General features: G+C 42.9%; 1 protein-coding gene across 5 annotated transcripts in view; it reads right to left on the bottom strand.

The window, feature by feature from the left end:
- The window catches only part of SCLY (selenocysteine lyase), a 54,036-nt gene that overhangs the window by 10,284 nt on the left and 21,998 nt on the right, over positions 1-21,754 (bottom strand). For 3 of the 5 annotated variants that reach the window (XM_034955461.3, XM_034955460.2, XM_003813096.7), the window contains 5 exons: positions 20,693-20,793; positions 19,378-19,558; positions 7,210-7,337; positions 6,837-7,001; positions 5,695-5,801 (listed from right to left, as the gene is read on the bottom strand). In XM_034955461.3, coding sequence (XP_034811352.1) covers positions 5,695-5,801; positions 6,837-7,001; positions 7,210-7,337; positions 19,378-19,558; positions 20,693-20,793 — 682 coding nt within the window. The remainder of the gene's footprint in view (positions 1-5,694; positions 5,802-6,836; positions 7,002-7,209; positions 7,338-19,377; positions 19,559-20,692; positions 20,794-21,754) is intronic. The other 2 variants (XM_034955462.2, XM_034955463.2) reach the window with 2 other exon arrangements.

Raw genomic sequence — 21,754 nt, 5'->3', positions numbered from 1 at the left:
TAGGAGTTTTCTTGTACATTCCTTGGGATTTTCTTTATAGACAATCGTGTGATCTGATTAGAAACAATTTTACCTCTTCCATTCTGATCTATATGCCTTTTGCTTCTTTTTCTTGCCTTACTACGCTGACCGGAACTTCCAGCACTATGCTGGATAAGTGTGGTGACAGTGGACATCCCTGCTTTGTTCCCCCAGCCACAGGAGTAAAACATTCAGGCTTTCACCACTAAGTATGATGTCAGCTGTAGGTTTTATGTAGATGTTCTTTTTCAAGTTGAGAAAGTTCCCCACTAATCCTATTATTCTGAGTTTTTAACATGAATGGTTGAATTTTGTCAAATGCTTCTGCTGCATCAAATATGATCATGTTATCTTCTTTATTCATTAGCTTGTTAATATGGTAGATTACATTGATTGAATTTTTTTATTTTTGTAGAGCTGGGTCTTGCAGTTCACCTAGGCTGGCCTTGAACTCCTGGCCTCAAGTGATCCTCTCGCCTTGGCATCCCAAAGTACTGGGAGATTACAGGCATGAGCCACTGTGACCTGCCTTGATTGCATTTTTTCTTTTCTTTTCTTTTCTTTTTTTGAGATAGAGTCTTGCTCTGTTGCCTAGGCTGAAGTGTGGTGCTGCCATCTCAGCTCACGCAAACTCTGTTACCCAGGTTCAAGCGATTCTTGTGCCTCAGCCTTCCAAGTAGCTGGGATTACAAGCGTCTGCCACCACACCTGGCTAATTTTTGTATTTGTAATAGAGACGAGATTTCACCATGTTGGCCAGGCTGGGCCCGAACTCCTGACTTCAAGCGATTTACCCGCCTTGGCCTCCCAAAGTTCTGGGATTGCAGGCATGAGCTACCACTCCCGGCTCTAGATCGCATTTTGAATATTGAACCAGCCTTGCATCTGTGGAATAAATGCCACTTGGTCACAGTGTATCATTCTTTATTTTTTTGAGACAGTCTCACTTTGTCACCCAAACTGGAGTGCAGTGGTGTAATCATAGCTCATGCAGCCTTGACCTCCCACGCTCACTCAAGCAATCCTCCTATCTCAGCCTCCTGAGTAGCTGGGATTATAGGCATGTACCACCATGCCCAGTTAATTTTTTTATTTTTTGTAGAGGGGTCTCACTATGTTGCCCAGCCTGGTCTTGAACTCCTGGGCTCAAGTGATCCTGATCCCCTGCCTCAGCCTCCCAAAGTGCTGGGATTACACGCGTGAACCACCACACCCAGCAGTGTATAATTCTTTCTGTGTATTGAATTCTATTTGTAAACATTTTGTTAAATATTTTTTGCATCAAAATTCATGAGGATGTTGGTCTGTAAAGGATTTTTTGTTACTGTCTTTATCTGGTTTTAGTGTCAGGATAATACTAGCTTCATAAAATGAACTGGGAAGTTGTCCTTCCTCTTTATTTTCTGGAAGAGACTGTATAGAAATGTTAATTCTTCTTTAAACAAAGAATTCTTTGATAGAATTCTCTAATGAAACCACCGGGCCTGAAGACTTCTCTTTGGGGAGTTTTAAAGCTGTAAGTTCAATTTCCTAATGGTTATAGAGCTATTCAAATGATCTATTTTATATCAAGTGAGTTGTGGTAGTTTGTGTTTTTTGAGGAAGTGGTCAGTTTCATCTAAGTTGTCAACTTCCTATGTGTAGAGCTGTTTGTGGCATTCCCTCATTATCCTTTTGATGGCTGCAGGGCCTGGAGTGGTACTCCTTGTTTCATTCCTGATGTTATAACTTCTCTGTTTTTTTGGTCAGTCTTGCTAGAGGTCTGTCCTGGGCTCAAGCAATCCTATCATCTATCTCAGCCTCCCACATAGCTGAGACTACAGGCCCGTGCCACCACATCCAGCCATTTTTTTTTTTTTTTTTTGTAGAAACAGGATTTCACCATGTTGCTCAGGCTGGTCTTGAACTCCTGGCCTCAAGCAATCTACCTGCCTTGACCTCCCAAAGTGCTAGGATTAGAAACGTGAGCCACCACGCCCAGCTAATGTTGTCTTTTTTTTTTTTTTTTTTTCAGACGGAGTTTTGCTCTTGTTGCCCAGGCTGGCGTGCAGTGGTGCGATCTCGGGTCACCACAACCTCTGCCTCCCGGGTTCAAGCGATTCTCCTGCCTCAGCCTCCCGAGTAGCTGGGATTATAGGCATGCGCCACCACACCCGGCTCATTTTGTATTTTTAGTAGAGATGGGGTTTCTCAATGTTGGTCAGGCTGGTCTCAAACTCCTGACCTCAGGTGATCCACCGGCCTTGGCCTCCCAAAGTGCTGGGATAACAGGCGTGAGCCACCGTGCCTGGCCAATATTGTCTTTTTTTTTTTTTTTTTTTTTTAAAGAGACAGGGTCTTGCTCTGTTGCCCAGGCTGGAGTGCAATGGCGTGATCATAGCTCACTGCAGCCTCGAACTTCTGGGCTCGAGTGATCCTTCCCCCTCAGCCTCCTGAGTAGCTGGGACTACAGGCACGCACTGCCATGTCGGCTAATTAAAAAAATTTTTTAGAGATGAGATCTTGCTATGTTGCCCAGGCTGGGAACTCCTGTCCTCAAGCAATCCTCCTGCCTTGGCCTCCCAAAGCAGGGGGATTATAGGTGTGAGCCACCGTGTCAGCCTGTGTTGTTGTCACTTTGCCAGTTCCAGTGAAGCACAGACCTCATCTCCTTTTATGTTCCTTTACCTTTGCCTTTCTATAATTATCTTAAATATGTCCTTTATGTACATTTTGAACCACATCAGATATTGCTAAGATTTTTGCTTCTGCTATCAAACGTAATTCAGAAAACTCTAAAGAAGAAGGAAAGCCTATTGTATTTGGTGATAAATTCTTAGTTTTCCTTCATCTGAGAATGTTTTGATTACTTCTTCATTCCTGAAAGATATATTCACTGGGTACAGGATTCTAGCTTGACGGTTTTCTTTGAGCACTTGAAGAAAAATAATTGTGTCCCTTTCTTCTGGTCTTTCTGGTTTCTGATGAGAAATTCAGTCATCCAAATTCTTTTTCCCGTACTGGTGAAGTGTCATCTTTCTCTGACTGCTTTAGAGAATTCTGTCTTTCATTTTTAGAAGTCTAATCATATGTCTCTGGCATAGATTTCTTTGCGTTTATGCTATTTGGGGTTTACTCAGTTTCTTGATTCTGTATGTTTATGTCTCTTGCCAAATTCAGGAAATTTTTTAGCCATTATTTCTTCAAGTACTTTTTCAGGCTGTCATCTTTCTCTGTTTCAGGGATTTCAATGAAACGAATGTTATATCATTTGTTATCGTCTCATAGGTCCCTGAAGCTCTATTTTAAACCCCATTCTTTTTATTTTTTTGAGACAGAGTCCCGCTCTGTTGCCCAGGCTGGAGTGGCACGATCTCGGCTCACTGCAACCTCTGCCTCCTAGGTTCAAGGGATTCTCCTGCCTCAGCCTCCCGGGTAGCTGGGACTATAGGCGTGTGCCACCAAGCCCGGCTAATTTTTTGTATATATATTTTTTTCAGTAGAGATGGGGTTTCACCGTGTTAGCCAGGATGGTCTCGATCTCCTGACCTCGTGATCCGCTCACCTCGGCCTCCCAAAGTGCTGGGATTACAGGTGTGAGCCACAGCACCCAGCCGAAGACCCACTCTATTTCTTCTCTGTGGTCTGGATTTCTATTGTTCTGTCTTTCAGCTCATAGATTTCTTTCTCTGTCCTCTTATTTTTCTATTAAGCCCATCCACTGAGCTTTATATTTGGCTGCTGCTGTTCTTAGTTCTACAATTTCCAATTTCCATTTGGTTCTTCTTTTATGTTGTCCTTCTCTTTGCTGACACTTTGTTTCACTTGTTTCAAGTGTGTTCACAATTTCTCATTGAAGCATTTTTACTGTGTCTGCTGTAAAATATTTGTTAGATAATTTTAACATCATCATCTTAGTGCAGGCATATATTGATTATTATTGTTCATTCAATTTGAAATCTTTCTAGTTCTTGGTATGATGAATGATTTTCACTTGAAACCTGGACATTTTTGCCTTACTTTATGAGAACCTGGATCTTATTCAATCTTTCTGTTTGGGCTGCCATTTTCTGACGTTGTGCTGGCAGGAGAAGGGGTATGCCACTCATTACTGCCAAGTGGAAGTAGAAGTCTAGGTTTCTTTTTTTTTTTTTTTTTGAGATGGAGTCTCTCTCTGTCACCCAGGCTGGAATGCAGTGGTGCGATCTCGACTCAGTGCAACCTCCGCCTCCCAGGTTCAAATGATTCTCCTGCCTTAGCCTCCCGAGTAGCTGGGATTACAGGAACACACCACCATGCCTGGCTAATTTTTCGTACTTTTAGTAGAGATGGGGTTTCACCATATTAGCCAGGATGGTCTCGATCTCCTGACCTTGTGATCCACCCGCCTCAGCCTCCCAAAGTGCTGGGATTACAGGAGTGAGCCACCGTGCTGGGCTTTTTTTTTTTTTTTTTTTTTTTGAGACAGAGTCTCGTTCTGTCACCCAGACTGAAGTGCAGTGGTGCCATCTCGGATCACTGCAACCTCAGCCTCCCGGGTTCAAGCAATTCTCCTGCCTCAGCTTCCCAAGTAGCTGGGATTACAGGCGTGCGCCACCACACCTGGCTAATTTTTATATTTTTAGTAGAGATAAGGTTTTACCATCTTGGCCAGGCTGCTCTCAAACTCCTGACCCCAAGTGATCTGCCCACCTCAGCCTCCCAAAGTGCTGGGATTACAGGCATGAGCCTGTGCCTGGCCAACGTCTAGATTTTTTACTTGGCTGATGTTGACACCCAATGGGAGGACGCTCCCTGTGACTGACAGGTGTGGGTCCAAGATCCCGATATGGTCTCTACTGACACCATGGTGGGGGTGCCTAAGTCCCGGTTCTCTACCTGGCCTTCTTGACACACCCGGTGGTGGTGTGGGATACCTTGTTACAGCCTGTATTGGTGGAAGTCTGGGTTTCCCACTCCATCTTTGCAGGTGTGGATAGGCGTGGCAGCACAATTTCCCCTGTAGCATCTGGCTGGAGTAAAGCAAGTGTTGTCTCAAAGTTTTCTGTCTTGCTAGGCCATTCCTTTCCTGGTCCACTGGCTAGACAGGACAGGCTTTGGCTGGGGCATTTTTGTGTCTGCCCTTACTAGCATATCAGGTTTGCCGGCTTCTTCAGCACTAAGTGTGGGATACACAAGGTGAAAATAAAACCCAGGAACTCACCACCATGCTGTTCCTGTTTCTCTCTCTTGTTAAGTAGTTTCTAACAAAAGGTGTGGTGGGGGCAACAACTAATTTCCCAGTTAACACGTCACTATACATAGAGGGGACACAGGAGCTATCAGAAAGCAGACCAGTGCTTCTGTGTGGTCCTGCTGATCCCCGAAGTTAAAACAGCAGCAGGACTCAGCCATGAAGGGTCCAACAGTTCTCTTCAGTGGGCTGGGCCAAAATTACAAGGGGAATTGGATGCATTGGAGCAGTTAAAAGAAACAGAGATTTCCTTCATTGCTTTCAATCATTCCCAAAGAGACTGCAGGTCCTGTGAGCCCTCAGTGTAAAATCAATTGGAGCCAGTTCTGACACAGCAGCAGTGTGGACATGCTACAGAGCCTCCACGAGACCAAGAAACAGCGCCATGTTTCTTTACAATGTCACTGCTCTACAAATGACACGGTCAGTAGGTCAGAGACTTTGTTAACTTTCTGCCTTACCCTGGCCTGAAATTCCGTTCTTGTCCACCTCCAAATAGCATAGGGTAGAGAGGGGTAAATTCACCAAGTCCTCGTATATAAAGTGCGCCAATCCTGGGACCATAAAACTGGAAGGAAAAGTTGGTCATTTATTCAACAAGAACTTTCCAAGGACCTACTCTGTATACATGCTAAGTGCTTAGGGGCACACAGGAGAAATGCTCTGCAATGCATAGTCCTGCTGCTTCCTTGTGGAGCCTCTGAGTGCCACCCCTTTTGACACGCAGAGTCACAAAAGCCTTCGGGGCAGGGTGGAACCCCAACCTAGGAGGCAGCGCAGGTGCTAGACTCTCGTGCTCAGCCCTGTGGCAGGCAGCTCTCCCCTGCGCATCATGTGATAGAATTTGTAAAAGGATCTCAAATCATATGAATCACAGGTTTAAAAAAAAAAAAAAGGAAGAGAATGCATAAATAGAGAGGGGTTGGAACCAGCGGTTGGCCAGGGCTTTTCCTGCAAATGATTCCATGTTTCCAACTGACACAATGCAGAACTCTGGAGTGCCAGTGTCAGGCCAGCATAGACACTCCTTTGGAAACCAGCTGAGGACTGTGCTTCAAAACTGAGTACTAAAAATATCTCGGGCCCTGGTAAACTGCCAGAAAGATGTGCAAAATTTTCAGAAGGGTCTTCACTGTTAACTATTTTCCCCATACTCCCACCTTAAAGATAGCTGCAAAGTTTTTGCTGAGGAGCCGCATCTGAAATCACATTAGAGAAAGCAACGATTTCCTGTCCCTACATCTTCCACCCCACACCCTCTGCATATGCTCTGTCTGCTGCAGAGACACTCGCTGCCTGGCCGAACCCCCTGCCTTACTCTCCCTGAGATCTCGACGTCTCCTCCCCTAGCTTGGTCTACCGCCCCCACCCTGCCCCATGTGGGCTGGGAACCCCCATCATCCCTGCCATGGCATTCGTCCTGGCATGCTGGCCATGTGGGGCTCCCCTCTTAAAGCTCCTGAGGACAGGGACCCCATGTTGCTCCTCGCAGTGCCCCCAAGGCCTGGCTCACGGTGGGCAGTGAGGCTTACGGACCGAGGAGTAAACAGCCACCTGTGCAGCAGGCTCTGCCCACAGAGGCAGGAAGCCTCTGCAGACGTACCTTGTGCCCCACGATTGTAAGGAAGTCCACGCCCAGGTCCTCCACATCCACGCGCTGCTTCCCCAAGGCCTGTGCAGCATCCGTGTGCACGAGGATGGGAGGCAGCCCAGCTGCCACCCGTTCCTGGTTCAGGGCTTTAATGCGCTGACTGATTTCAGGGACAGGCTGACAGGGAAAGGAAACAGTTGAGTATGTTGCTCCGATCTGATGAAAACTGAATGACAGAAATCAGGAGTAGTGAGCGCAGGCCAAATGTTATCAAAGTGAACAGAGAAACGGGAGAGGCCAGAGCTGGGAAACCTGAAACGCCATGAGTCTAAGCCGCTGTTCTTCCCCATGAGCTCTGCTTAAAGAGAAACAAAGGCCGACTCACCATGACAATGCCAGTCTCATTGTTGGCCAGCATGATGGTCACGAGGCGTGTGGTCGGGCGGACTGCCGTGAGGATGTCATCCACCTCTGCCTGCCCGCTCACCTTGGACACCGGGACAAAGGTGACCGCTGGGAAACAAACATGAGTACCGAACTGAGCTGCACAAATTGATTCCTCTCAAAACTGCGTTCCAACAGAGCTTAACAGTTTTCTACAACTATAAAAGTAAATTGTTGTCCAAGTTCAGAAGACTATAAAGAAGAATATAAGCCGCCCATCATCAGTGGCCCAGAGTCACCGTCAGGTGCTTCAGTGTGAACGTGTCTTTAACGCGGCTGCAGTGAGTGAATCTGTGTCGTGGAAGCTGTGTGCCTTTCTGCTTCTACAGAGACGGAAGAGGAAGCGGCAACAGGGATGCAGGCTCTTGCTTTTGGGGAGGGTCCTAGTGCACAGCACTTCACTGCCATGCCTTCGGCACCGAGCCAGTGCTGATGAAGCCGCTCCTACGCGCCAGGCGCTGACTGCCCCAGGCACTGAGAGTCTCACTACTGCAGATGGAAAATGAGCACAGGGGACTACATTGTTTAGCTTTAGTGCTTTGAGTTTAAAATGGTGAAAAACAAATGTATCCACTGCCCACTCAGGATCCTACTGAAATGAAAGAGAAAACAGCTACTTCTCCGACTAAGAATCAAATCAAAACAACACCAACAAAGGGTATCTGGCCAGGCGTAGTGGCTCACTTTGGGAGGCCGAGGTGGGTGGACTGCTTGAGCCCAGGGGTTCAAGACCAGCCTGGGCAACATAGGGAGATCACACCACTGCACTCCAGCCTGGGTGACACAGTAACACACTGTCTCAAATAAAAGGGGGTGGGAGGGGGTACGTGGACTAGGAATTTTGAGGAGTCCCTAAAATGTAGCAAGATGATGGCATTAGATTAACAGGGAAAAGAACACTTAAAGGCCAATCTGAAAGTATCCAGTGGCCACCCAAGTTCAGGGCGGACAGCGGGAAGCGCAGGGCACGGGCCAGCTACCGAGGCCGGCAGAGGTCAGCTTCCCAATGTCTGAGCACGCCCTGCTCCCGTACACCAAGTCAGCGGCAGAGGTGCTGGCCTCAGACTGAGATAGCACCACACGCCCAGAGAGGGCGGGCACAAGGTGGGCTCCCAGGATGGGGGAAGGATCTAGAAAAGGGGGAGGAGCTTGAGGCATCTGCTAGGGAACTCAGAGGAGCAAAGCAAAGGCAGCTCCGTCCAGGGAAGTCACGAGAAAAGTGGGGGGGGAGCTCCACCCGGCTTGCCGGGCTCTGCTGCCACCACCTTATGCAGAGCCCACCGTGGGCCTTCCTTTCCTGGGAGACACCTCCTGGGGAAACGCATTGAGAACTGGAGATGAGCCATCCCTAGCCCCTACATCAAACAACGAAATGCTTCATCCATCCACAGGAACAATCCAGGATCCCCAAGCCTGAGGAAAAACCAGGATGAACAGGTAAATGACTGATTCTAGATCACACAGAAGCAATCCCAGGAACAGGAAAACTAAAAAAATTCTAACTGGTATCTTCAGTGTGTGGAAAAGCAGGAAAAAAGGTAAGCGATAAAAACTGCCTATGACTGTACTTAAAGAGATAAAGAAAAGTATGATGACAATGGCTCATCAAATAGAGAGTCCTCAAGATAAACGAGAGAGAAATTATGAAAAAGAACCAAAAGGAAATCCTGGAGTTCGAAAGTACAACCGATATGAAGAATTCACTGGAGGGGCTCCAGAGTATATTGGAACTGGCAGAAAATACATTTAGTCAACATGAAGGTAGATTTACAGAGATTATGAAATCCAAATATAAGACAGGAAAAACATGAGAAAGATAAACAGAGCCTCAGAGAAATGTGGGACACCATAAGGCACCAAATAGGGAAAACAGGAGTAGCAGAAGGGCAGGAGCAAGAGAAAGGGGCAGAAAAATGTCTCTGAAAAATAATGGCTGAAAACATCTCAAATGTAATGGAAAACACTAATCTACATACCTAAGAGGCTCAGTGAATTCCGGGTGGGATAAAACACAAAGACATTCACTCCCAGACACATGATAATGAAAATGTTGAAAGCCAAAGACAGAGAAACTATCTCGCAATCAGCAAAAGAGATTCCGTCTCAAAAAAGTAAAGGAAAAAAAGGGCAGTGTAACTGTATATTGCTTCTCTTAACTGATTTAAAAGCAACTGTATAAAATAACATGTATATAATTATTTTGTTAGGGCTATAACACACAATATTTCATAATAGCACAAAGGAGGTGGGAGGGAGCAGAATTGTCTATTAAGGAAAGGACACCAGATGATAATTCAGATCCATGGAACAAATGAAGATAATGTGAAAAGGCAACTAAGAAGATTACTCAAGCAAAATCTATAAACATATACTTGCTCTTTCTTCCCTTAGCTTCCTTAAAAGACATGAAATTGGCCAGGTGCAGTGGCTCATGCCTGTAAGCACTTTGGGAGGCCAAGGCAGGAGGATCACTTGAGCCCAGGAATTCAAGACCAGCCTGGGCAACATAAGGACACCTTATCTGCACAAAAAATAAAAAATTAGCCAGTGCGATGGGATATGCCTGTAGTCCCAGCTACTAGGGCAGCTGAGGTGGAAGGATCACTTGAGCCTGGGAGGTTGAGGCTGTAGTGAGTTGTGATTGTGACACCAAACTCCAGCCTGGGTGACAGGGTGGAATCTTGTCAAAAAAAAAAAAAAAGAAAAAGAAAGAAAGAAGGAAGGAAGGAAAGAAAGAAAAGACAGGAAATTAACTACAATGATATTTGTGGCTGGCTGCAGTGGCTCACGCCTGTAATCCCAGCATTTTGGGAGGCCAAGGTGGGCAGATCACTTGAGGCCAGGCGTTCAAGATCAGCCTGGCCAACATGGAGAAACCCTGTTTCTACTAAAAATACAACAATTAGATGGGCCTGATTGCACACGCCTGTAATTCCAGCTGCTTGGGAGGCTGAGGCATGAGAATCACTTGAACCTGGAAGGTGGAGGTTGCAGTGAGCCAAGATTGCACCACTGCACTCCAGCTTGGGTGACAGAGCAAGACTCTGTCTCCAAAAAAAAAAAAAAAAAGATATTTGTAACAATGCACTGTTGAGTTTGTAACACATATAGATGTAATACCCATAACAATAAAAGCACAAAAAAGAAGAAGGAACAGAACTGTATAGGAGTAACATTTCTACATCTTACTGGAATTAAATTAGTATAAATTTGAAGTAAATACTGGTAAGTTTATACATAAATAGTAAGCCCTTGATAACCACTAAGGAAATAACTAATTTAAAAAGTGAAAAAAGCACTAAAGAATTTTGATGTTAAACTAGAAAATATTCATTAATGCAAAAGAAAACAGTAAAGGGGGAAAAGAGAACAAAAAATATATGAGACATCTAGGAAACAAAAAGTGAAAATAGGTGGTACTCCAACTATGTCAATAGTAACATTAAGTGTGAATGATTAAACAATCTAATAAAAAGGCAGAGGCTGTCAGACTAGATTTAAAAAGAACTGGCCGTGTACAGTGGCTCAAGCCTGTAATCCTAGCACTTTGGGAGGCCAAGGTAGATGGATCACCTGAGATCAGGAGTTCAAGGTCAGCCTGGCCAACATGGTGAAACCCCGTCTCTACTAAAAATACAAAAATTAGCCAGCCATGGTGGCGGGTGCCTGTAGTACCAGCTACTCGGGAGGCTGAGGCAGGAGAATAGCTTGAACCTGGGAGGCGTAGGTGGCAGTGAGCCAAGATCGTGCCACTGCACTCCATAGCCTGGGCAACAGAGCGAGATTCCGTCTAAAAAAAAAAAAAAGAGAGAATCTACAGGAGACCCATGTGTCTTGTTCAGGGATCTTGGGCTGGGCCTAGTTAACCTTCCCCAAAGGTGACTTTTCCCTTTTCGTATTATTCACATCAAAGATAAGTCTTAGATGCTGTGTGATGTTCAAGCAGTTTATTCTGGCAGTGCTCTTACAAGATAGCTAGCAGGAGCAGGCAGGTGGCAAGGGTCAGATACATTCAGGTATCAGATGACTGCCTGGCCGGGAAAGTCTCTGTCCAGAGAACATTCTCAGAGTTTTGGGGATTCTTCCCCTTTCTTATCTTGTATTTAGTCCAGGTCAGTTACCAGGTTTTTCTTCCATAAGGGAGTTAAGCTATTTTGGTAAGGGAAAGCTTTGTATTTATGGTTTATGAGAGTTCCATCTATGCTGAGGTGGTCTTACCTCCTGGAAATTCCCAAGCCAGGGTTGGAAATCCCTAGACCATGTTGCATCATACTGCTAATTGACACATAGTGTCAGCCCTGCAAGATGTTTGCATGGGCCTTATGGCTATCATTAATCTTATAGCCACAATATGTCTCTTACAGTGTATTACAACATGTCAGATTTAAAGACATAAATGGATTAAAAGTAAAAGGATGGAAAAAGATATTTATGCTAGCAGCAACCATAAGACAGTTGGAATGACTATACTTACATAAAATAAAAGGGACTTAAAAAGTTACCAGCGATATAGTTGGACATTTTATAATGATAAAAGAACCAGTTCATCCATAATATATAACAAATATAAATGTATGTGCACCTAACAACAGAGCACCAAAATACACGAAGCAAAAACTGACAGGTTTGAAGGGAGAAACTGATTAATAGTGTGATCAACTATTAATCAGACCACTGATTAATAATACTGGGATCATTCAAAATCACATTTTCAATAATGGATACAACAACTAGGCAGAATTTTAACAAGGGAACAGAAGACTTGAATAACACTACAAATTAAGTAGACCTAACAGACATCTACAAGACACTCCACCCAACAACAGCAGAATATACATTATCCTCCAGTGCACTTGACATATACTCTAGGATAGACTATATGGCTAGGCCACAAAATAAAAAAAATTAAAGAATTTAAATCAAAGTATTTTCTAGCTCTTATGGAAGAAAATTAGAAATCATTAGCAGAAAGAAATCTTAGAAATTAAAAAACATATGGAAATTAAACAATACACTCTTAAATATCTAATGGGTCATAGAAAAAAAAACCACAAGGGAGACTAGAAAATACTTTGAGATGAATGAAAATGAAGACACAACATACTAAAACATGTGGAATGTAGTAAAGCAGTGCTCAGAGGGAAATTTGTATCTTTAAATGCCTACATTAAAAAAGAAAAAACGTCTGGGTGTGGTGGCTCACACCTGTAATCCCAGCACTTTTGGAGGCCAAGGTGGGTGGGTCACTTGAGTTCAGGAGTTCGAGACAAGCCCAGCCAACATGGCAAAACCCCGTCTCTATTAAAAATACAAAAATTAGCCAGATGTGGTGGTGCATGTCTGTAATCCCAGTTACTTGGGAGGTTGAGGCACAAGAACTGCTAAAATCTGGGAGGTGGAGGTTGCAGTAAGCTGAGATTGTGTCACCGTACTTCAGCCTGGGCAATAAGACTCTGTCTCAAAAAAAAAAAAAAAAAAAATACAAATCATAACTAATCTTCCACCTTAAGACATTGTAAAAAAAAAAAAAAAAAAAAAAAAAGGAGCAAACCAAACCTAAAACAAGTAGAAAGAAAGAACCCATTTATGCCTAGTGTTCCATTATTGGAACGCTAAGCTTGCGGGAGTTATTTATATCCTACTGCTCAAGGTTATTGCCAAGGTCTGATTTTTCACACAAAAAAACTTGCAACCTCCGGCATAAATGGGTTAATAAAGGTTAGTGTAGAAGTTAATAAAATAGAGACTCTAAAAATAACACAGGAAAATCAAAAGTTAGTTCTTTAAAAAGAGTTTTTAAAAAGATAAATCTTTAGCTAAATTGAACAAGATAGAGAAAAAGAATAAAATTACTAAAATCATGAATGAAAGGGATCTATAAATCTTACAGAAATAAAAAAGGATTACCAGAGACTACTATAAACAATGGTATGCCAATAAAATTAGATAACAAATGAAATGCACAAATTCCTAGAAGGACACAAACAACTGAAAATGACTCAAAAGAGATAGAGCCTGAACAAACCTATAAAAAGTAAAGAGACTGAATCAGTAACTTAAAAATTCTCCACAGAGAGAAGCCCAGGCCCAGATGTTGTCATTGGCAAACTCTATCAAATATTTAAAGACGAATTAAAACCAAGTCTTCACAAACCCTTCCAAAAAACAGAACAGGAGGGAACACTTCCCATGATTTATATGGGGCAAATTTTACCCTGACACTAAACTAGACAAAGACACCACAAGAAAACTACAGACTAATACCTCTTATGAATATTGACAGAAAAATCTTCAGCAAAATACTAGTGAACCAAATCTAAAAACATATGAAAAGGATTAAATGGTTTAACATCCAAAAATTAGTTAAGGTAATACAACATTACAAACAGAATAAAGAACAAAAACCCACATGATCATCTCAATAAATGATCATCTCAATAAATGGATTTAACAAAATCCAACACCCCTTTCATGATAAAAACACCCAACAAACCAAGCACAGAAGGGAACTTCCTCATCCTGATAAAGGCCATCTATAAAAAACCCACAGCTAACATTATATGAAATTATGAAAGAATGAATGCCTTCCCTTACAATCACTAGCAAGATAAGGATATCCACCTTGGCCACTTCTATTCAACATTGTACAGGAGGTCCTAGTCAAGGCAATTAGACAAGAAAATAAAATTAAAGAAATACAAGTTGGACAACAAGAAGTAAAACTATCTCTAGCTGTAGATGATATGACCCTCTATATAGAAAATCCTCAGGAATCCATTAAAAAACCAACTGAAACTAACAATTAGGCCACGCATGGTGGCTCACGCCTATAATCCCAGCACTTTGAGAGGCCAAAGTCGGGGGGATCACCTGAGGTCAGGAGTTCAAGACCAGCCTGACCAACATGGTGAAACCCCATCTCTACTAAAAATACAAAATTAGCCGGGCATGGTGGCACATGCCTATAATCCCAGCTACTTGGGAGGCTGAGGCAGGAGAATCGCTTGAACCCAGGAGGCAGAGGTTGCAGTGAGCCAAGATCACTCCATTGCACTCCAGCCTGGACAACAAGAGCGAAAGTGCCTCAAAAAAACAAAACTAAACTAAACTAAACTAACAATTAAAACTAATAAATTCAGCAAAGTTGCAGAACACAAGAGTAACATACAAACTCAACTGTACAGTTGACCCTTGAACAATGTGAGGGTTAGGGATGTGGACCCCTCAGGTAGTCGAAAATTTGTGTCTAACTTTTGACTCCCCAAAAACTTTTTTTTTTTTTTTGAGATGGAGTCTTGCTCTGTTGCTCAGGCTGGAGTGTGGTGACACCATCTCAGTTCACTACAGCCTCCGCCTTCTGGGTTCAAGTGATTCTCCTGCCTCAACCTCCCAAGTAGCTGGGATTACAGGTATGTGCCACCACTCATGGCTAATTTTGTATATTTAGTAGAGACGGGGTTTTGCCATGTTGGTCAAGCTGGTCTCGAACTCCTGACCTCAAGTGATCCATTCCCCACTTCACCTCCCAAACTGCTGGGATTACAGATGTGAGACACCACACCCAGCCAGCTCCCTGCAAACTTAACCAACAAATAACCTACTGTTGACTAGAAGCCTTACTGATAACGTAAGCCGTTGATTAACACATATTTTGTATATTATATATTATATGCTATATTCTCACAATAAAGTAAGCTAGAGAAAAATACTAAGAAAATCATAAGGAATAAAATATATTTACTATTAATTAAGTGGAAGCAGATCATCATAAAGGTCTTCATCTTCATCATCTTCACATTGAGTAGGCTGAGGAGGAGGAAGAAGAAGAGGGGTTGATCTTGATGTCACAGAGACAGTAGAGATAGGAGAAAATCCACCTATAAGTAGACCCACAGAGTTCAAACCCATGTTGTTCAAGGGTCAACTACATTTACATACATTAGCAATGAACAATCCAAAAATGAAGTAAGAAAACAATTCCATCTACAATAGTATCAAGAGAATAAAACACTTAAGGATAAATTTAACAGAAGTGCAAAAACTTAATCCTGAAAACTGCAAAAATTGCTGGAAGAAATTAAAGTAAATATAAAGACATCACATGTTCATGGATTGGAAAACAATATTGTTATGGTAGCAATACTGACCAAATTCATCTACAGATTCAATTCAATCCCTATCAAACTCCTAGTTAGATTTTTGCAGAAATTAACAAGCTGATCCTAAAATTCTTTTGAGATGTCAACAGATGCAGAATAGCCAAAACAATATTAAAAAATAACAAATTTGGAGAACTCCTACTTTCCTATTTCAAAACTTACTACAAACTACAGTAATCATAACAGTTTGGTACCAATCTAAGAACAGAAATACAGGTAAATGGAACAGAGTTGACAGTCAAGAAATAAACCCTCACATATTACGGTCAACTGATTTTCAATAAGGGTGCCAAGACCATCCATGGAAGAAGAGTCTTTTCAACAAATGTGCTGGAACAACTGGATGTCCACATGCAAAAAAAGTAAATTTGGACTCCTCCCTCACACCACACACAAAATTAACTCAAAATGTACCACAGATTTAAATGTAAGAGCTAAAACTATAAAACTCTTAGAAGAAAATATGAGTACATTTTCATGACCTTGGGTAGGACAAAATCTTCTTAGACATGACACAAGGAACAACAACAACAACAAAAATAGACTTCATCAAAATGAAAAGCTTCTGTTCTTCAAAGGATACCATGAGAGCAAGAGCAAACCCACAGAATGAGAGAAAATATTTACAAATCATCTATCTGACAAGGGACTTGTATCAAGCATATATAAAGAACTCTTACAACTCAATAAAGAGACAAGTCATCCAATTAAAATAGGAGCAAGGACTTTAATAGACATTTTTCCAAAGAAGATATATATACAAATGGCCAATGAGTACATGAAAGATGCTCAACACTACTGGCCATCAGGGAATTGTAAATCAAAAAGAAAATGAGATACCACTTTACACCTACTAGGCTGGCAATAATCAAAAAGACAGATAACAAATGTCAGCAAAGACATGGAGGAACTGGAACCCTGTGACACTGCAAATAGGAGTACTAAGTGGTGCGGCTACTTTGGAAAACAAAGCTTAAGGTTAAACAGTTACCTAACATTTGTCAGATAGTTACCACATGACCCAGCAATCTCACTCAAGTATAAACCCAAAAGAAATAAAAACATACCAATACACTAAAACATACGCACAAATGTCACATTAGTCGTAACAGCCAACAAATGGAAACAACCTAAATGTCTATCAACTGACAGACAAATAAAATGTGGTACAGATAGACAATGAAATGTTGTTCATCTGTAGAAAATGAATTAAATACATGTTACAACATGGGTGAACCTTGAAAACATTATGTTAAATGGAAGAAGCCCGTCAAAAAGAGCACGTTATAAGATTCCATTCATAGGGGAGTCTAGAATAGGGAAATCTGTAGAGACAGAAAGTAGATGAGTGGTTGCCTAGAGTTGAGGGAAATGAAGATTTACAGTTAACTGGTACAAGGTTTCTTTTGGGGCTGGCGAGAATTTTCTATAACTGAAAATTATAGAAAAATTTTCTATAACTGAAAAATATAGTGGTGATGGCTGCACAACCTGGTGAGCACACTAAAAACTGCTGAACTGTACACTTTAAGTGGATGAATGATAGCTCATTAAAGCCGATATACAAGAAATCCACTGGGATGTGTGGAGACAGAGGGAGTGCGAGGAAGGCTTATGAAGGTCCAAGTCCTCATTTTTACATTGAGGATGCTTGTGTTGATAAACCAAGAACTGGGGGTTAGGTTTTTAAGTTATTTAGCTTAAACTGGAAGTGGTTAAAATGATAATATCCACAAGAAAAACTCAAGGCAAACTGTAACAGTGGTTGCCGCTGCAGAGGTTTAGGGGCAGCAGGAGAATGACTTTTGTTTTTTTGTTTTGGAGACAGTGTCTCACCCTGTCGCCCAGGCTGCAGTGCAGTGGCACGATTTTGGCTCACTGCAACCTCTCCCTCTCAGGTTCAACTGATTCTCCTCCTTAGCCTCCCGAGTAGCCGGGATTATAGGTGCCCACCACCACGCCCGGCTAAATTTTTTTTGTATTTTTAGTAGTGACGGGGTTGCTATGTTGGCCAGGCTGGTCTCAAATTCCTGACCTCAAGTGATCTGTCCGCCTCGGCCTCCCAAAGTGCTGGGATGACAGGCGTGAGCCACCGTGCCCTGGCAGACTTTTTACTTTATACTTTTCTATAATATTTTAACTATTTCCATCACATGCATGTCTATACATTTTTTAAATTGTACAATTTTAAACAAAAGGTTAATTAATTACAACAGTAACTAATAATGATGTATACTAAGTTGCCCTTCTCTGTATTGGTAAGATAGGGAAAAAAAGGTACCAGAGGCTGGGCTCTGGCTGGGCTCAGGTGGCTCACACCTGTAATCCCAGCACTTTGGGAGGCCAAGGCAGGCAGATTACCTGAGGTCAGGAGTTCAAGAGCAGCCTGGTCAACATGGTGAAACCCCATCTCTATTAAAAATATAAAAATCAGCTGGGCATGGTGGCGTGTGCCTGTAATCCCAGCTACTCAGGAGGCTGAAGCAGGAGAATTGCTTGAACCTGGGAGGCAGGGGCTGCAGTGAACTGAGATCACACCACTATACATCAGCCTGGGCAACAGAGTGAGACTCCATCTCAAAGAAAAAAAAAAAAAGGTACCAAAAACTAACAGTACTTAAATAAGAAAATTAGATTTTTTTAAGTGGTAAAAAATTAAATCTTGGGATCTAAATCCTTCATGTGAATATGTTTACCTACGGGCAAGCATTCAAGTAAGACCACAAACAGAATGTTATAAATTTTTTTTTCCCCTGAGATGGAGTCTTGCTGTCTCCCAGGCTGGAGTACAATGGATCTTGGCTCACAGCAATCTCCATCTCCAGGGTCCAAGTGATTCTCCTGCCTCAACCTCCCCAGAAGCTGGAACTACAGGCACGTACCACCATGACTGGCTAATTTTTGTATTTTTAGTAGAGATGGGGTTTCACCATGTTGGCCAGGCTGGTCTCGAACTCCTGACCTCAAGTGATCCACCCGCCTCCACCTCCCAAAGTGCTAGGATTACAAGGCTTGAGCCACTGCGCCCAGCCAAAAAAATTTTTTTTCAAAAAAGGCTTCATAGTCAAACCAAGCAGTTTGGCCACAGTCCCTTAATCTTTAAGATAAAAATATTTTCTTTTTATTCACCTGCAGGTTTCCAGACAGATTACACAAGAAAACTCAGGCTGAGAAGAAAATCTGTCTCAAGGATAGTGTTGATTAATTGGCTGCCCCATTTTTACAAGTTAATGGTCTACACCTGGTGAACATGTCACTCCCTTTTGGGACTTCCTATGACTCTGTGGCTCTGTCCGTGCTGTGTGACAGCCACAAGGCTACTGCTGCTGCAGCGAGCCTCCTCCTCCCTGAGGGCCCCTGCGCCTCCTGCCGCACTTGGGCACCACCTCACTCCGCTTCTCCACACACAGCAGGAGGCCTCACGTCATGGGTGCTGAGATCAGGTGCGGCAGCTCGCTTATTCCAGGCTTCACACCTGAAGTTTAGGTCTATTTGATCCTTTTCCTTCATGTGAGAGGAGAGTGGGAGCTGAGATTTTATGATGAAAACCAAATAATGACAAGCATCATTTGCCTATTTGCAGGCATACTATTTAAAGGTTAAATATTTATTACATGCAAGTTTCAAATATCACTCAGTTATACAAATGGCTAGTTCTACATATTCATTCTCAATGAACTTCCTAAGGGAAGGTTTGGCCACACTTGCCAACCCCCTTGTGGCAGCTGGCCTCTGCACCGAGAGGGGCAGCCAGGGAGCCCAGTGCAGTGAGGGGCAACTATTCACCAAGGTGCCAGGGCCTGCCTCTTCATCAGAACCAGTGAGTTACAGTGAGTGGCACACTGAATCTACATCTCTGCAGCGGATCCCGGGCTCTGCTCGCAGGCCACTTCCCGCCTCGCAGCTGGAGCTCAGCAGGCTGGTCCCAGGGCCACCCTGCACTCACTCACCTGCCACTTGTTCTTCCACCAGGTGCTCCAGGGGCAGCCGGATGGAGTCGTGTTCCACCGAGGAAGTAATGAAATGGGGCTTGGCCCCCTTCACTGGGCTGTGGTGCCCACCCGTGTGTCCCTTGGAGGTCTGGTTTGCGTGGAAATGTTTCACCACAGAATGGATTACTAAATTATTTGACTGCAGAGATACAGCAAAAAAAGCATTTACAAAAACTGTGCTGAGGTAAGGGTCAGAGCAACAATTTCTGTTACTTAATTTCTTTTGTGGCTAACATCAAAAAAGCTTCAAAGAAATTCAACTTCCTGAGTTGGACCTTTTGAAAGATTTGGGGTTTTCCAACATTCAAAAACATGAGATTCCAGTCAATTATGTCTGTTTTATAGTTAAGCAATATTATTAATTTTTAAGAATTTATATAAATGTATTGGTATAAGTGCAGTGTGGTTATATGCATAGAATATTATGAATTTTTAAATTTTATAAATCTGCCATAAAGAATATTTTGTCCAGCCACCCACTATTTGTGGGAGTATAAATTGGTACAACCTCTACTGTGGGCCATTTATCACATCTACCAAATGAGCCCCGTGACCCAGCAATTCTAGTTCTTGGACTTTTTCCTACAGCTACATTCACAGTGAAACAAAATAGTGTGTATAAAGGTTATTTATTAAGTGCAGCACTGTTTGTTACAGCAAAACCTTGGAAAGTCCTTAAATATCTATCAATTAGGGATGAAAAGGACTGATTCCAGGGCAACAATGACGGGGAAACCTTTATGGAAATAACAATGCAAAGCAGGTTACTTTACATATTACATTACAAAAATCCTATCGGCTACCTGGAATTTACTTAAAGGATACATACTAATTATCTCGAGCTAGTATGCAATATAGCAAGACCACACATTACTCTTTCTTTCTTTCTGAGACAGGGTCTCACTCTCTTGCCCAGGATGGAGTGCAACAGCGTGATCATAGCTCACTGCAGCCTTGAATTCCTGGGTTCAAATGATTCTGCCACCTCAGCTTCCCTAGTAGCTGGGACTACAGGTGTACACCACCACGCCCAGCTAATTTTTTTTTTTTTTTGTAGAGATGGACTTTCCCTATGTTGCTCAGGGAGGTCGCAAACTCCTGGGCTCAACCAACCCTCCTGCCTTGGCCTCCCAAAGTACTGGGATCACAGGCATGAGCCACCACACTTGGCCTACTCTTTCTTTAAATGAAAATGTAGCAAAAGGGAATCACTTTCTGTGTATTTTATTATAACTTACAGTTAACAGAATGTGAGTGTGTTCAGAAGCTTTACCTCAGTGCCCCCGGAAGTGAAGATTATATCTTGAGGTTTCCCCCCTATCATCTTCGCGAGGCTTTCCCGAGCTGCATTTATAATATCCTTGGCCTTTCTTCCTTGAGGGACCAAAAAGGAAATTCATTAACATTGCTTCACCAAGCTCAATCAACGCATCTAAAAGGACAACCAAATACAAAGGAATAAGAGGTCGGCGTGGGCCGTTTTAAGACAAAACCTGGCCCCTTAATGTGAGCACAGCAAAATGCTACAACCCAGACACAACCCGGCAAAGGGGCGGCCGAGACAGCAGCGAACCAGGGACCAAACTGAGAGTTATTAACTCCATGAGACCCAGAAACAAGTAAGGGAGTCTGGCTAAGAACCTGGACGTCCCCCAAGATGTGGCTTTCTTCTTACTGGATGCTAGAGGGAGGGCAGCTGTGGCCATCTGCCTTGCTTCCCATTCATCAAGAGAGGAGAATGAAAGGATGGAATGAGTTGCAAACAACAAAAATAAGCAAAAACAGAACTCATGACTCCTCGACACGAAGTCCAGTGCCATATCTCATTTTGCATGTCGCCCACAGGGTACCTGGGCTACAAAGGTTACTGTCTCAGGGACACACCTGCTTTCAAACAGGGCTATGCATCCGGCCATCACCCAGTTTCACTGGCTAGAAGGAAAACACAGCAACCATGCTTGATGGGGCAAAGAAGGAAAGGCTCTGGCATGGGAATGCCGAAAGTTTCAGTGACCATTCTTAGTGTACACACCAGGAGTCCCCAAACTTTTTTGACCATTCAGTCTTATTTAAAAATAAAAAAAAATTGAGCAGGCACCACTAAAACATATACTATTACAAAACATCATAAAAAAGAGAAATATAAAAAGCTGAGGTAAAATAAATATGCAAAGTAATCCTGCTGCTCCTTAACGCTACTGTATAGATGCCAGTTTTAGTAGTAGTTTCCTAAACACCTAAGTGGTGTTTAGGAAAACTCCATCCTTTTTCTTGGTGACACTAAAAGTCACCGTAATAAACTGTCACCCTCACTCTCAGCCTTCCCTCTCTCAGT

This window comes from Pan paniscus, chromosome 13 (genome assembly GCF_029289425.2).
Source record: "Pan paniscus chromosome 13, NHGRI_mPanPan1-v2.0_pri, whole genome shotgun sequence".
NCBI classification, from domain to species: Eukaryota; Metazoa; Chordata; class Mammalia; order Primates; family Hominidae; genus Pan; species Pan paniscus.
Note: the sequence above shows the minus strand (reverse complement) of the source record. Positions and strands in the feature narration are given on the sequence as shown.